General features: G+C 40.7%; 2 protein-coding genes across 4 annotated transcripts in view; both read right to left on the reverse strand.

The window, feature by feature from the left end:
* The window catches only part of TBC1D8B (TBC1 domain family member 8B), a 97768-nt gene extending 94425 nt beyond the window's left edge, over positions 1 to 3343 (reverse strand). For all 3 annotated transcript variants that reach the window (XM_074207623.1, XM_074207622.1, XM_074207621.1), the window contains exon 1: positions 3182 to 3343. In XM_074207623.1, coding sequence (XP_074063724.1) covers positions 3182 to 3317 — 136 coding nt within the window. In that variant the 5' untranslated portion in view covers positions 3318 to 3343. The remainder of the gene's footprint in view (positions 1 to 3181) is intronic.
* Positions 3344 to 13348: 10005 nt separating this feature from the next.
* Positions 13349 to 16590, reverse strand: part of RNF128 (ring finger protein 128) — a 124957-nt gene continuing 121715 nt past the window's right edge. Inside the window, exon 7 of the mRNA XM_074200450.1 lies at positions 13349 to 14775. Coding sequence (XP_074056551.1) covers positions 14642 to 14775 — 134 coding nt within the window. The 3' untranslated portion in view covers positions 13349 to 14641. The remainder of the gene's footprint in view (positions 14776 to 16590) is intronic.

The raw sequence follows: 16590 nt of genomic DNA on the forward strand, positions 1-16590 counted from the left end.
GTACTTTACGGAGGAAAAAATGTGTCCTGGATGGGTCTAATCATCTATACAGATGGAAATCCCTTTTTACATTAGTGGGGTTTAATGAGTTTCTCCAGGTCAAAAAACAAATTAAAAAAAAATTACCAGATGGCAGCCAACTCTCCAAAGATGAGAAGAACTTTCAGAGCTGGGTCTTTGACTACTATCTGTTCTACTATCCCTTTCTATTCCCGACCTATTTAGAAACAGCAGCATGACTGTGTGGCTCTTTTGATCCCTCTAAATTCTAGTACCTTCTCTCCAAGGATCATCTCCAATTATTTCTGCTGGCTATAGCTTGTTTGAACATGATTGTGTACCACTCCCCCATTCCCCCCCCCCCCACACACAGACTGTGAACTCCCCAAGGACAAGCATATCTATTGCCTTTTGTTGAATCCCCAGCACCATGCCTGAGACACAGGTGCTGAATAAATAGTTGTTGATTGACTGTCTCAACCATTTATATGAACCACTACAGATGACGCAATCAGGCTAGAAGAATAAAGGTCAGCCTTTTCCCGATGACTTACTCTCATTGAGCACATCAATCTGACTGTACAGTGGAAATCTTAGTAATTTTTCTCAGATCAATGCTTTTCTTATCTTACTGGAGGCAGTGCCAGGCTGACAACAAGTACATGTGGTTTTTAACCTTATTCAAAGACTGAAAGAAAAACTGGTAATGTCTTGGAGGAACTATGCTAGATTGTGGGAGGGTGCTAGAATTTGGGACCCTAAAAGCTCTTAAGAGTTTTTAGGTTCATAGATCTGGAGGTGGATGAACAGAAGAAAGAGGCCCAGGGTTCATGTTTTAGGTCTGCACTTTAACATTGAAATGTGAGCCTGACAAATCAATTTCACCTCCCTGCTGGGTTCCAGTTTCCATTTCTGTAAAATGAGGGGGTATCATGTGGAAGGGACCTCAGAGTCAGATATCAATGCCCTAATGTTGCAACATTAGGAGGAAACAGGCCTAGAAAGGAGAAGTGACTTACTCAAGGTCACACAAAGGCTCCTAGATCTTGATTTAGAAGGGCCCTCATATGCCATCCAGAAAACCTTTCCTCATTTTACAGAGGAGGAGGAGGAGACTGAGTTCCAGAAAGAAAGAGTTGATTTGGTCAAGGCTGCACACAAGTATTAATGGACAGAGCCAGTATCTGAACTCAAGCTGTCTGATTCCTTTCCCCATTAGCTAATGCTATCTTCTACCACCCCTTGTTTTCCCACACTTTTCAAGGCAGTACCTTGCATACAGAAAACATTTAATAAATATCAGCTGAATTTTGGAGAAGAATCATTTTATAAACAGTGAATTCTTTTTAATGTATTTATGCTATCCTTCTTCTGTGACTTGTAGTTGGCCATCTCTGAGCAAGGTCACTTAACCTATGGGTTTCAACTATAAAATGAGAGGTCTGAGGACCCCTCCCAGTGCTAATCTCTTATTTTTATTCATCTACAAGCATTGTAAAAGAATAAAATAATTTTTAGAAATTACCAACATAGATTCCCAATACTATCTGAAGTAAGTAAGGTTTTACGATTCATCAATTTTCCTTTTAATGTTCCCAAACAAAAGTATTTAGAAGAACATGGCCCTTCAAAGTTATGATTTCTCTCTTGTGACATTCAACTGAGATCAATATATACCATGGAAACAATGGAAAGACTAACAGACTGCCTTCTGTGGAGGGTGGGGGGGGAGGAAGATTAGGGAAAAAAATTATAAAACTGAAAACAAATTTTAAATAAAAAAAAGTTTAAGGTTAAAAAAAAGAACATGGCCCTTTGCATTCCTTATAGTATAGTGGCTTTCATTTTTTATGCACTGCAAAATGTAGATAGTTGCATAATTTTAGTGTAAAATGAAACTCCAAACAAATCTATAAAGGGGTTATATTTAAAGTGATTTGATTTACAAAAAATAGGAGTTTCCCTGATTTATCTGGAAGAAAGTCTTCTCACAGGTTGCCAGAGTCAAAAGAATTCATTACTGAGCATCAAACTTGTTGGTGATAAGCCTTTGGATGAGAGTGGGGCTTTTTCTGGAGGCAGCTCCAGAAGTGTAATGGGAAATCTTGTAATGCCTTCAATGGTATCATACTCCCCATGCAAAACCCCATCATTTTTATTTCCAACATTGTGCCAGTGATGTTATAATATGGCATCCATGGCACTCAAAAGGCATGGTAGCTGTGAGTGGCATGAAGCATATAACCTAGAATGCTTTGGGAGATGTAGTACAGAAGATGTTACCAAGGAAATGCTGAACTGGTCAGCAAAAGCAAGGGCTAAAGACAGACAGCTTTAAGGGCTGGATTCATCAACTATGAACACACTCAGAGAAAAACTTCCAGGGATCGTAGGATCCTTGGGCAACTCAAAGGCATCTCAGAGGCCACGTCATCCAGTGTCCCCTTTTTTAATGAATGAGGAAATTCCGGCCAGTGGAAGTTATGCCGCCCATATCTGCACGCCCATATCTGCACAGAGGATTAAAGATCTGAAAGGGAAATGGGTCTGGGGGCCAGCCCGCTTGTTTTGTAGAGGAGAAAAGGAATCCAAGGAGGGAAAGGGATTTGCTCCAGGGCACACAGCAGGAAAGGGTCATCTAGTCCAGTTCCCTTATTTTACAGAGCAGGAAACTGAGGCCTCGAATGGGGAAGTGACTTGCCCAAGGTCACACGTGAATCGTTGGTCGGTCAGCAGCTGGGAAGGCTTTCGGTTTACGACAGAGGAAACTGAAACCCTCACGGGGCAAGTGACTCGGCCAAGGTCACACGGATCCTAGCAGGAAGGGGCCTCAGTGGCGCCCCAGGCCAACCGTGTCACTGATAACTTCTTTCCAGGAGCTTCTGAGGTCCCAGGCACCGGATCCAGGCTAATTCCCGCCCCCCCCCCCCTTTACCGACGGGAGAAGTGGCCAAGGGGCTCGTGCCTAAAAGTCCCAGCTCGGGTCGGACGCCCCCTCCCCCTCCCCGGGGCATTGCGGACAAGAGGGGGGGGGGGTGGTTGGGATCCCCAGGGTGAAGCCGTCCGCGCTCCCATCCCCCAAAGAGGAGGCACCAGCTCTGCCACGGAGACACTGGGGAAGGGGGCGAGCCAGGGGCCCGGGCGGGGAGGGCGCGGCCGCTGCGGGGCCGGGACCGCTCACCTGTGAGCCCCCCGCCGCCGCCGCCTTCTTCCCCGTGGCCCCGGCGCCGCTGCAGCACGAAGTAGTCGTTGGCCCGCTCCAGGAGCCACAGCTTCAGCGCGTTCTTGAGCAGCACCTCCTCCGGCCTGAGCCACATGGCGATCGGGCCGGGCGCCCCCCGCCGCCGACCCTGGCCCGGCACAAGTGGGCGCCCGCAGCCCGGCCCTCGCGCTCAGGAGCTCCACACCTGGCCGCACCCCGCCCGCCTCTCCCACATCGACAGTGGCCCTGCCAGCGCCCGCCCCCTGGGCCGGCGGCCCCGCCCTGCCGCAAGGCCTGCTGGAAACTGTAGTCCGCCTGCCCGCGCTCGGACTCGGCCCGAGGGGCTGGAGGACTACGCGTCCCAGAAGGCGCCGCGCTGGCCGGGAAGGCGGGCGGCTAGTGTCCCGGGCAGAGTTGGGCTGCCTTTGCCCTCTCATCCGCTGGCAGCCCGGCTGAAGACTTGGGCAGCTCGAGTTCACCCCCTGGTACAGCGCTCCCGGGGTGCAGAGGGGCGGAAAAGGATCTGCCCCGGGCAACCCGCAGGCTGGCGGGAACGGCGGACAGCCTCCCCGAGGCCCTCGTGTTCCCAAAGCTGGGAGCTGAAGCACCAACCGCAGAAGCCACTTGGAAGCCGCTGGCTGTTTCCTTCTGCCCTCCTTCACAGGGTATTTTATGTTAACAAAGACAGCTTCTGAAAGTTTCTCAACGTGCATGCAATTGCATATTACGGTGCACGCTTTTCTTCCGCCTTCCCTTCCCCCCACCAGCAAACGGACTTTGGAACATGTCCATGGACATGAGCCTTTCACATGTCTACATAGCAGTCATTGTGTGCATCAGGAATTAGGTCTAAGGGAAGCTTAAGAAAATATATAGCACAGGGAGCAAAAGCATAAGAGAGATTTTGTGTATTTTTTGCTTTTATTAAAGATTTTATTTGACTTTTACAATTTTCCCCCCTAATCTTACTTCCCTCCCCCCATCCCCCACAAAAAGCAATTTTGCGAGTCTTTACATTGTTTCCCTGGTACACATTGATCGAAATGGAATGTGATGTGAGAGAAATCAGATCCATAAGGAAGAAACGTAAAGTCTAAGAGAGAGCAAGATCACACAATAAGGGATGAGTTTTTTCCTAAATTAAAGGGAATAGTCCTTGGTCTTTGTTCAAACTCCACAGTTGTTTCTCTGCATACAGATGGTATCCTCCATCGCAGACAGCCCCAAAATGTCCCTGACTGTTGCACTGATGGAACGAGCAAGTCCTTCAGCGTTCATCATCGCCCCCGTGTTGCTGTTAGGGTATACCGTGCTTTTCCGGTTCTGCTCATCTCACTCAGCATCAGTTCATGCAAATCTCTCCAGGCTTCCCTGAATTGCCATCCCCCCTGGTTTCTAATAGAACAGTAGTGTTCCATGTCATACATATACCACAGTTTGCTAAGTCATTCCCCAATGGAAGGACATTGACTTGATTTCCAATTCTTTGCCACCACAAACAGGGCTGCTTTGCATATTTTTTGTACAAATGATGTTTTTTACCCTTTTTCAACAGCTCTTCAGATTTTGCACCCAGTACTGGTAATGCTGGATCAAAGGGTATGCTCGTTTTTGTTGCCATTTGGCCATACATCCAAATTGCTCTCCAGAAAGATTGGATGAGTTCACAGCTCCAACAACAATGTAATACTGTCCCAGATTTCCCACAACCCTTCCAACAATACTCATTATTCTTTCTGGTAATATTGGCCAGTCTGAGAGCCATAAAGTGGTACCCCAGAGAAGCTTTAATTTGCATTTCTCTAATAATTAATGATTTAGAGCAATTTTTCATATGGCTATGGATTGCTTGGATCTCCTCATCTGTAAATTGCCTTTGCATATCCTCTGACCATTTGTTAACTGGGGAATACCTTTTTTTTAAATATGACTCAGTTCTCTGTATATTTTAGAAATGAGTCCTTTGTCAGAATCATTACTTGTAAAGATTGTTTCCCAGTTTATTACATTTCTTTTGATCTTGGTTACAGTGGTTTTATCTGTGCAAAAGCTTTTTAATTTAATGTAATTGAAATCATCTAGTTTGTATTTAGTGATGTTTTCCATCTCTTCCTTACTCATAAACTGCTCCTCTTTCCATAGATCTGTCAGGTAAACTAGTCCTTGATCTTCTAGTTTGTTTATAGTATTGTTTTTATGTCTAAATCCTGTATCCTTTTGGAGCTTATCTTGGTATAGGGTGTGAGTTGTTGGTCTAATCTAAATTTCTTCCATACTAACTTCCAATTTTCCCAGCATTTTTGATCAAAGAGAGAGTTCTTTTATCCCAATAGCTGGACTCTTTGGGTTTATCAAACAACAGATTACTATAATCGTCTCCTGCTTTTGTACCTACTCTATTCCACTGGTCCACCACTCTATTTCTTAGGCCATACCAGACAGTTTTGATGACTGATGCTTTATAATATAATTTAAGATCAGGTAGGGCTAAGCCCCCTTCTTCTGAATTTTTTTTTCATTAAATGCTTGTAAGTTCTTAACTTTTTATTTCTCCATATGAATTTACTTACAAATTGTTCTAACTCATCAAAGTAATTTTTTGGAATTTTGACTGTTAGGGCACTAAGCAGGTAGTGTAGTTTTGGCAGAATTGACATTTTAATTATATTAGCTCTACCTATCCATGAGCAGTTGATGTTTGCCCAGTTATTTAAATCTGATTTAATTTGTGTGAGAAGTGTTTTATAATTGTTTTCAAAAAGTTTCTGAGTCTGCCTTGGCAAATAGACTCCTAGGTATTTTATATTGTCTGAGGTTACTTTGAATGAGATTTCTCTTTCTAGCTCTTCCTTCTGTATCTTGCTAGTCAAATATAGAAAAGTTGAGGATTTGTGAGGGTTTATTTTATATCCTGCAACTTTGCTAAAGTTGCTAATTGTTTCCTGTAGATTTTTGGATGATTTCTTGGGATTCTCTAGGTATAGCATCATGTCATCTGCAAAGAGTGAGAGTTTTGTCTCTTCCTTCCCAGTTCTATTTTTTTCAATCTCTTTTTCTTCTCTTATTGCTGAAGCTAACTTTTCTAATATGATATTGAACAGTAGTGGTGATAATGCATATCCAAGGATTCCTATACTCTCTTGTGTTTTTAGTAGGAATGGATGCTGTATTTTGTCAATGCTTTTTCAGCATCTATTGATATAATCATACAATTTCTGATAGGTTTGTTGTTGATATAAATAATTATACTTACAGTTTTCCTAGTATTGAACCAACCTTGCATTCCTGGGATGAATCCTACTTGGTCAAAATGTATTATCCTAGTGATAACTTGTTGTAATTGTTTTGCTAAGATTTTCTTTAAGATTTTTGCATCTAGCGGGTGCCTAGGTGGCATAGTGGATAAAGCACCGGCCTTGGAGTCAGGTGGACCTGGGTTCAAATCTGGTCTCAGACACTTACTAATTACTTAGCTGTGTGGCCTTGGGCAAGCCGCTTAACCCCATTTGCCTTGCAAAAAAAAAACCTAAAAAAAAAGATTTTTGCATCTATATACACCAGGGAGTTGGGTCTATAATTTTCTTTCTCTGTTTTAACTCTTCCTCATTTAGGTGTCAGCATCATTAGTGTCATAGAAAGAGGCTGAGTTCCATCTTCCCCATTCCTCCAAAGAGTTTATATAGAATTGGAACCAATTGTTCCTTAAATGTTTGGTGGAATTTACTTGTGAATCCATCAGGCCCTGGAGATTTTTTCTTAGTGAGTTCAGTAATGGCTTGTTGTATTTAATCTCCTCTTCATTTAACCTGGCAACTTATATTTTTGTAAGTATTCTTCTATTTCACTTAGATTGTCCAATTTATTGGCATAGAATTGGGCAAAATAATTCTGAATTATTACTTTAATTTCCTCCTCATTGATGGTGAGTTCACCTTTTTCATTTATGATACTAGCAATTTGATTTTCTTCATTCTTTTTTTTTTTAAATCAAATTGACCAGAGGTTTATCAATTTTATTGTTTTTTTCATAAAACCAACTCTTGGTTTAATTTATTAATTCAATAGTTTTTTTGCTTTCAATTTTATTAATTTCTCCTTTAATTTTTAGAATTTCTAATTTGGTATTTAATTGGCGATTTTAACTAATTTTTTAGTTGCATATTTAGTTCATTGATTTTTTTCTTTCTCTAATTTATTCATGTAAGCATTTAAACATATAATATATCCCCTAACAGCCACTTTGAGTGAACCCCATAGGTTTTGGTGTGTTGTTTCATTATTGTCATTATTGGGATAAAATAATTAATTCTTTCTATAATTTGTTGCTTGATCCACTCCTTCTTTAAAATGAGGTTATTCAGTTTCCAATTAGTTTTGGGTCTATATCTCCCTGGCCCAATATTGCATATGATTTTTATTGCATTGTGATCTGAGAAAGATGTGTTCACTATTTCTGCATTTCTGCAGCTGATCATTAGGTTTTTATGCCCTAGTTTATGGTCAATTTTTGTATAAGTTCCATGTACTGCAGAGAAAAAAGTATATTCCTTTCTATCCCCATTCAGTTTCCTCCATAAGTCTATCATATCTAGTTTTTCTAACAATTTGTTTACCTCCTTAACTTCTTTCTTGTTTATTTTATGATTCGATTTATCTAAATCTGACAGCGGGAAGTTGAGGTCTCCTACTAGTAGAGTTTTGCTGTCTATATCTTCCTATATCTCTTTCAGCTTCTCCTCTCAGAATTTGGATGCGATCCATTCAGTATTAAGTCACTTTATTGTCTATGGTACCTTTTAGGAGGATATAGTTTCCTTCCTTATCTCTTTTAATGTTATCTATTTTTGAAGCTGCTTTGTCTGAGATAAGGATTGCTACCCCTGCTTTTTTCACTTCAGCTGAAGCAAAATATATTTTGTTCCAACCTTTTACCTTTACTCTATATGTATCTTCCTGCTCAGTTGTTTTTCCAATGAGATATTTCACATTTTCTTCTGGTTTTTCATTCTTTTGGTTTTGTTTTATTGTTTCTTGACTTCTTACCAAGTCATCAATTTCCATTAACTCCATTCTATAGTTGAAGGAATTATTTTCTTCAGAGAATTTTTATATTTCCTTTCCCATCTGGCCAATTCTACTTTTTAAGGCATTCTTTTCCTTATTGGCCTTTTGGATTGTTTTTTCCATTTGACATTTTTTTTTTTGTATCTTCTTCACCAAGCTTTTGACTTGGTTTTCATGAGTTTCCCACTTTGCTCTCATTTTTCTTCCCAATTTTTCTTCTACCTCCCTTACTTGATTTCCAAAATCTTTTTTTGAGTTCTTCCATAGTCTGAGACCAATTCATATTTTTTCTTGGAGGCTTTCAATTCAGGAACTTTGACTTTGCTGTCTTCTGAATGTGTATTTTGATCCTCCATGGGGCCAAAGTAATTGATTATGGTTGGATTATTTTCTTCTATTGTTTACTCATTTCCCCAGCCAATGACTTGATTTTAACTCTTTATTAAATTGGGGCTCTGCTTTCAGGGTGGTGGGTGCACTGTCCCAAGCTTTTGAAAGTTTTTGCAGCTGTTTTCAGGGACACTCCACCCACCAGGGACCTCAGTTCCTACAAGGTCTTATGAGAGGCTCTGACTGCTCTCCTGGCCTGTGCTCTGGTCTGTCCATGATCACAAGCACTCCCCTCTGCCCTGGAACTATGAGGAGGGTCCCTGCTCTGCTATGGCAGTATGAGGCCCCAAACTGTTACTTGGATCTGAGTATGGACAAAGCAAAAGAATATTGATTGCCCCAGGGATAGTGAAGAGACCTCTGCTATCTCCCCTGACCCTCTACCATCCATAGGTTGAGTGCTCCAAAAGCAGCTGCTGGGGTGGCTCCCCAGGAATGCTCCTGGTTCCCAGGACTGGTCTGCACTGAGCTTATGTTGAACCAGGCTCATTATGGTGCAGCAGAGGTTTTCCATGACTTTCCATGATGTCCTTGGAAATTCCTTAGCTGAGAGGTCTGTAAATGGCCACTGCTGCCACAGACCCAATGCCTTCAGGGACTCAGGTGTCCTGTGGGCTGTTCCTGGATGATCCTGTCTGCACAGGCTGCACTTGAGCTCTTTCCAAGCCCAGTGTAACAGACCTTTCCTCCAGACCTTCCAAGTTGTCTTGAGCTGGAAAATTGTTTCATTCAGTTTTTCTGTGACTTCCACCACTCTAGAATTTGGTTAGAGTCAGTATTTAAAGGTATTTTGAGTGGTTTGGGGTAGAGCTCCAAGGATTTCCTGCCTTCATTCCAGTATCTTGGCTCTGGGAGTTAATGCAGTTTTTTAGGTTTTTGCAAGGCAAATGGGGTTAAATGGCTTGCCCAAGGCCACACAGCTAGGTAATTATTAAGTGTCTCAGACCAGATTTGAACCCAGGTATTCCTGACTCCAAGGCTGGTGCTTTATCCACTATGCCACCTAGCCACCCCTGAGTTAATGCATTTATGACAATATGAGACACATACAATTTTGTATGCAACCATTGAGGGGAACTGTTTTGATTAATAATGCATATTTTTATGAGATATTTGTTTTTCTTTTCTTTTTTCCAGTGGGAAGGGGAAAAACAGAAAATAGATCTTTTATTATTTTTAGAGGTGGAGGGATGTTATAGATGGAAAATACTGCATGTGCTTTTAAATGCGGTCTTTGTTTTGTTTTACTCAGTTGTTTTAATTTGTTCAACAAGACCTCATGAAGTAGAAGTGGTTTGTAGCTAAATGTTGAAACAAAACACATCAATGAAAATTTTTTTAATTAATGGGAGAAAAGAGAGGGGTCCAGCTTGACTTCTTCCTCACCAATGAGCCAGTTCCATAAGGAACACATATAGCTAATAGCAAAGAAACCCATTTATTTAAGTCAACAGCAAAACAGGAATCAGAGAAAGTATACATATGAGGATATATACCACACAATACAGATTGAATGAGCTCTCCCCTTGGGAGTAAGAGAACTTAGAGAGAGAGAGAGAGAGAGAGAGAGAGAGAGAGAGAGAGAGAGAGAGAGAGAGAGAGAGATTCCCTAAAATCTTTAGTGTAGCAAGCTGAGAATAAGGACACGATCAGAGTTCTTTCTATATGTCATCTTCTTCCAAGAGTCTTCCTTCATTTCCTTAAAGAGAGGTTGTAATGGATCATCTCTGTAAAAGCTGGAAGCCAGAAAAACCTGAAGAGATTGAAGAGAATAGATCTTTCTTCTCTCCCTCTCCCACCAACTCTGGTCCACCCCTCACACAAGTACAGTGTAGTGAATAATCAGTTTCCACAAAAGAGGAGACAGCCCCATACCAATGGCCTTGGGGGCTCAGTAGCAAGGGAAGTCACCTCATCTAACTCTAGAGTTATGAGTATAGCCCCATAAGGTTAACCTTAGACCTTGAACTAGCATTTAATTCTGAGGACCAAACCTATGACTCCAAGTTGAGGAAGTCTTAGTGAGGGGAGGAACTACATGTATTCCTGTATAGAAAAATGATACTTATAATACTCATATGAAACTTCTCATTTAATAGAGCGGGTACAAGGAGCTTTTATAGATGAAGCACAGGAGAGAGCTGAATTTGAAGATATAATATATTGTAAAAATGGAGTCAAGGGTTGAAAGGGAAATGTACTGGGAGTAAGAGAAAGGAGAGGTAGAATAGGCTAATGTATTTCATGTATCTTTTGCAATGGTATAGAAGGGGGGGAAGGTGAGGGGAATGAGGACCCTTCATTCTGATTGGAAATATCTCAGAGAGGAAACAGCATACACACTCAATAGACATCTAGAAGAAAAGGGAGAGAAGGGGATGGGGGAAGGGAAGTGGGATGTGGGTGATAGAGGAGAGGGTAGATATAGGAGAGGATAGTCAGATATATCATATTTTCTTTTGTACTTTATTCAAGGTGCTGGGATTGGGTGGTCTGTCCGGGACCACAGGACCAGGTGGTTGTTAGTTCTCTGGGGTGGGAAGTGGGCTTCTGGTTTCTTGGCCCTAGGACTGGTGATCTATCTACTGCACTACTCAACTGCCCCATAGCACATTTTTGAAGAGGGACAGAGTAAAAGGAGAGAGAAAATATAATAGATGGTAGTGGGGAGGAATGGATAGAGGTAATTACAATCAGCAACAGCAACTGTGGAAAAATATGGAAGTAACTTCTATGATGGACTTATGATAAAGTGATCCATCTGAGACAGAGCTGATGGTATCAGAACACAGCTAAATCACATTTTCCCCTCTTTCTTTTACTTTATTTCTCATGAGGTTTTATATTTTTGTGGGGGAGGGGATATTATGTTTACTCGTAAACTAGAATATTTTATGCAAAATAAAGCATCTCTGAGATACCACCTCACACCTCTCAGACTGGCCAATATGACCAGAAAGGATAATGATCAATGTTGGAAGAGTTGTGGGAAATCTGGGACACTTAATACATTGTTGGTGGAGCTGTGAACTCATCCATCCCTTCTGGAGAGCAATCTGGAATTATGCCCAAAGGGCAACAAAAATGTGCATACCCTTTGATCCAGCAATACCACTACTGGGTCTATACCCTGAAGAGATGATGAAAAAGGGTAAAAACATCACTTATACAAAAATATTCATAGCAGCCCTGTTTGTGGTGGCAAAAAATTGGAAATTAAGTGAATGTCCTTGAATTGGGGAATGGCTTAGCAAACTGTGGTATATGTATATCATGGAATATTATTGTTCTATTAGAAACCAGGAGGGATGGGAATTCAGGGAAGCCTGGAAGGATTTGCATGAGCTGATGCTGAGTGAGATGAGCAGAACCAGAAAACCACTGTACACCCTAACAGCAACATGGGGGTGATGACCAACCTTGATGGATTTGCTCATTCCATCAGTGCAACAACCAGGGACAATTTTGGGATATCTGCAATGGAGAATACCATCTGTATTCAGAGAAAGAATTATGGACTTTGACTAAAACCAAAGACTATTACCTTCAAATTAGGAAAAAAACTGTTATCTTATTATGTAATTTTACTATCTCATATTTTCTTTTTCTTCCTTAAGGATATGATTTCTCTCTCATCACATTCACCTTAGATCAATGCATATCATAGAAACAAAGCAAGAACAGGGATAAATTTGTAAAACTCAAAATAAATAAAATCTTTCTTAAAAAACAAGAATATTTTAGTAATGTGTAAATAAAGAAAAAAATTTTTTTAATTTTAAAAAAGAAAGGAAAAAACCCCCCAAAGTATTTACATATGACCTTTATCCACTGAGTTCATTTGTACTTGTCTAGTCAATTGTTCAAGGATTCTGTGGCATAGGACCACATAGCTCAAGAGAAACAGTTGAGGAGGAAAAAAATCACTCAATTGCCTCAGGATTATCAGTAACAATTTGGGGGCCTCACCCCAACTGCCCTCATTTCTTGTGTTCTTTACTTTAAAAAATATCATTTCATGAGAGAGGTATGTCAGATGGAAATGAGTTCAAACCCTTACCCCACCTCCAATCTATTTCTGATTCTTTGTTCTACTGACCACTCTTAAGTGCTGGCCGTTTTGGGGACTCATATGTGTCTGATCTTGAAGTAGAACACTCTCCTGGGAAGTACAGGCTTTTCGCAGGGAATGTGGTCTCTTAAGGTACAAATCCCCTAAACCTCATTATAAGATTCTTGTCTCTTACCACAAATATATACCTAGGGGATACAGAGTGCTAGGTTTGGAGTCAGATAACTTGGGTTTGAATCCCTGTTCTACCACTTAACAGATTATCTGCATGACCTTCAATAAGTAAGTCATTTTTCCTCCATGGGTCTCAGTTTCCTTATCTGTTAAAGGAGAAGGTTGGACTTGTTTCTGGAGTCCCAGCTCCAGAGCTAGAATCTCTTATATATCCTTGGGCTCATCCCAGAGCCACTGCTGTTGGACTAGATGGTTTCTGAGTTCTTTTACAGAACGAGATATATGATGCCATTATAAATAACTTTAAGAATTTCAATAGAGATTTAAGCCAGGCAATGATGAATCTTGCTATGGATAGGGAGATCTGACTGGTCATCTAGTCTCAAATGGTTGCTTTGATATGAGCTTTATTATAGGGTTACTCCTTTCAATAAAGGCACAAACACTTAGTATGCCATGATTTTTATTATTTACATTAGTTTCCAAGAAAGTCAATACAAATCATGAACGTATTTACAGTACTTCAATCACAATATCAAGTTAGAATGTGATGATTTCTTTCATATCAAATACATTGAACAAAATACGTTAGTTGGTGAAATTCTGCAAGCATCAGTATTGGGGTTACAAAACAAGCGAAACATTCTAAAGTAAAAGTTAAGCCACAGAGAATAAAAATAAAGTGCATTTAAAGTCTCACTAGTTAGCTTTGGTGGATGAAGCAAACTTTATATTAAGGCACCTGGCGTCCTCTCCATTCTCTCTCAAACTCTCAAAAAAATCTAACAAACTTATAGCTACATTAAAGAATTTCGGTTTCAATCTAGCAATTACAACTCAGTGAAGTCAAACTGAATGTCACTACCTCCAAGAACCACTCTCTACACCAGTTGTTTTGTAGACTCACTCTTGCAGACTAAAATTAATATATTAACTGAACTGTCATACTCTCCTATACTCATATTTAAAATTTTCTGTTAATAGTGTGCTTTTAAAACATCTTGTTAATTCAAGTTTGGGATGGGTACATAGTATGTGAATTGAATGCTTGTGGAACTGGATTGAATTTTTTCCTAAGGGGTCTTTTCTTTTAGTAAAATTTTGACTAGCAAATAATATGCCAGATTCTTCCATATTCTATTAGTGAGTTCATCTGTGTCTGATAACAGACATGTTGCCTGTGGAGAACCAGAAATTAATAAGAGGTTTGAGTTGAATTTGAAAGTTAATCAATTTATGTGGCTATGAATTTAATGTGGCTAAAGCAGGCATTTCATTAAATAGTTATTTATCTAATGCTTGCATTGATTTTAAGATTAGATCAATAGTTGGAGAAAAACTGATGTCTTTATAGCTTCTGATACATTTTTTTTAAGTTAAAGCAAGGGGCTACTGTAAGCTGTATAATTTTAGCTGCTCCATATTTAAACACCAACTTTTTCCTATGAAAATTGTCATCAATGCAAAAACAATCCTTTGAAAAGCTCTCTTGAACACTGAAAGTCTTTTATCACAAACTGTTGAGAGGAATCTTACCTATGAAGTGTTAACATGAGCTGGTGGAAAATGAGATAGTTTTAATAGGTTAAATATTATGAGCCATTTAAGCATGATCTATTAAATAATCTTAACATTTCCAGTATCCCTGCTATGTTAAACCAGGTCATTAATAGCAAAATGTACTCTGGTTGGCAATTCTATCTTTAACCAAAGGTTAAAGTTTTCCACTGATACACATTTCAGGACTTATTTGGATAAATGGGAACCTCAAGAGGGGGAGGCTCATCTTCTTCAAATGCGGGGTTGTCAAGCTGGGGAAGGACATCCACTGCCACAGAACTCGCATCGTGGTTGACAAGACGCAGATGATCATCTTTGAAAGGAAATAGAAAGTTTAGGCCCACATCATAGTTAGAAGTAGTCAAGAACTACTTTGCTAGTATTGCCTTTTCCCAAAGACAACTCAAATGTTGAGCAAAGCACTGCGCATAGAACCAAAAAAGGAAGCAGGTCCTGCCTTCAAAGATCTTACGTGGTTCCTGGAGATCCATCAGGCAAGTAAATGTAAGGTCATTTGAGGAGAGTTTCTTAACAACTTGGGGGAAGGAGTGGGCTAGAGAATTGGGAGGGCCTCACAGAGGAGGTGGCACCTGAGATAAGACTTGAAGGATGCTAAAAGGTATATCTGAGGAGGAAGTGAATTCAGGTCTGAGATAAAACTTGTGGGAGGTCACTGACACAGGAGTGCCATAACATGCTTGAGAAACATGTCATAGTTTAGGGTCATTTAAAGCACTTCCTCACCTGGCCCCTTTCCACACTTTCCTCCCCTCTATGGATTCCATGATTCAGTTATATCAACCTACTTGCTGCTCCTCAAACATGAAATTCTACCTCCCACTTCTGGGTATTTGAACTGATGGTCCCTCCATGCCAAAAATACTCTCCCTCTTCATCTTGGGCTTCCTTTAAATCTCAGCTCAAATCCCACCTTCATCCAGAGGCCTTTCCAGCTGCTACAGACTTCTTTCCAAGAATATATGTCATTATTTCATTTGCATCTTTTTTCCTCCAACAGAACGTGAGATCTTTGAGGGCAGAGACCATGGTTTTGCCTTTCTTTGTATCCCAAGCACTTAGCACAGAGTCTGGTAGGTGCTTGTCAATTGGTATAATTGACTGGAGAGGGCACCGAAGTGAATAAGGAATCAGAAGAAATAAGACTGGAAAGCTAGGTGAGAATCAGACTTGGAGATGGCTTTAGATGCCATGCCCAGTAGCTTGAATTGTCTCTCAGAGATTGTCTCTGGGGAATCCTTTGCCATATTCTATCAAGGCTTTTTCACCTTTTCCTTCTTTCTTGATCTAAGCTCAAACAAAAGATAGACTTCTAAGAAGCTTAATCTGATTAACCCGGCCTTACTTTGAGCATTCCCTTATTCACCAAATCCCAATATTAAGAGGAGAGTTTAAAGGTGAGCTCTAAGTCTTTTCTGGCCTGGCTGACAGTAACTACAGTTTGAAGGGCTAGGAGGGTGGTGAGGCAGGTGGAAGAGACAAGGATCTTGCCCCTTGGGCTTAGCTTTGTCTCTTGGACCCTTTTCCCATTGGACTTATCTATATATTCAAATGAACTACTACTACATCATTTAGGAGTTTCCTCCAGGGCTGCAGATCACAACCCATTCATGCCTGCCCATCTTGAGAGACTCTTCCAGGTACTCCCAAAAGTTTGTCCACCCAACGTGCACGAGGCCTTCCTTGCTTTCTCCTCACATAGCAAGGAAACCAAGAAACATCAACATGGGAGACAATAGATGATAACAAATAAAAGTTTGTTGACTGATGTGGGGGGAGGGCTTGGAGTTAGCAAATTGGGCAGCCAGGAATTCCAGAATTAGTTGTTAATCATAAGGTTAATTATTTAGCTCTTCCATAGAGAAAGGCTGGTAACAAAGCCTATACTTCAGGGATGAAAATGAGGAAAAACACAAAATACTGACCAGGAGCTACACCAAAGCCCCAACAAGGGCAAGTTTAATTTGAAGATAGACTTGAGCCTGAGGGCAATAGCTACATAGCCAGAAGTTGCTTATTCTTTGCTCTAAAGAGCTGGGTACCAGGGTCTATGATCCCAAAAGGAATAAAAGGTAAGAAAGGCTTGGGTTGTTGCTGTTTTTTCCCTCCC

The sequence above is a fragment of the Macrotis lagotis genome, chromosome X (assembly GCF_037893015.1).
Source record: "Macrotis lagotis isolate mMagLag1 chromosome X, bilby.v1.9.chrom.fasta, whole genome shotgun sequence".
Lineage (NCBI taxonomy): Eukaryota > Metazoa > Chordata > Mammalia > Peramelemorphia > Peramelidae > Macrotis > Macrotis lagotis.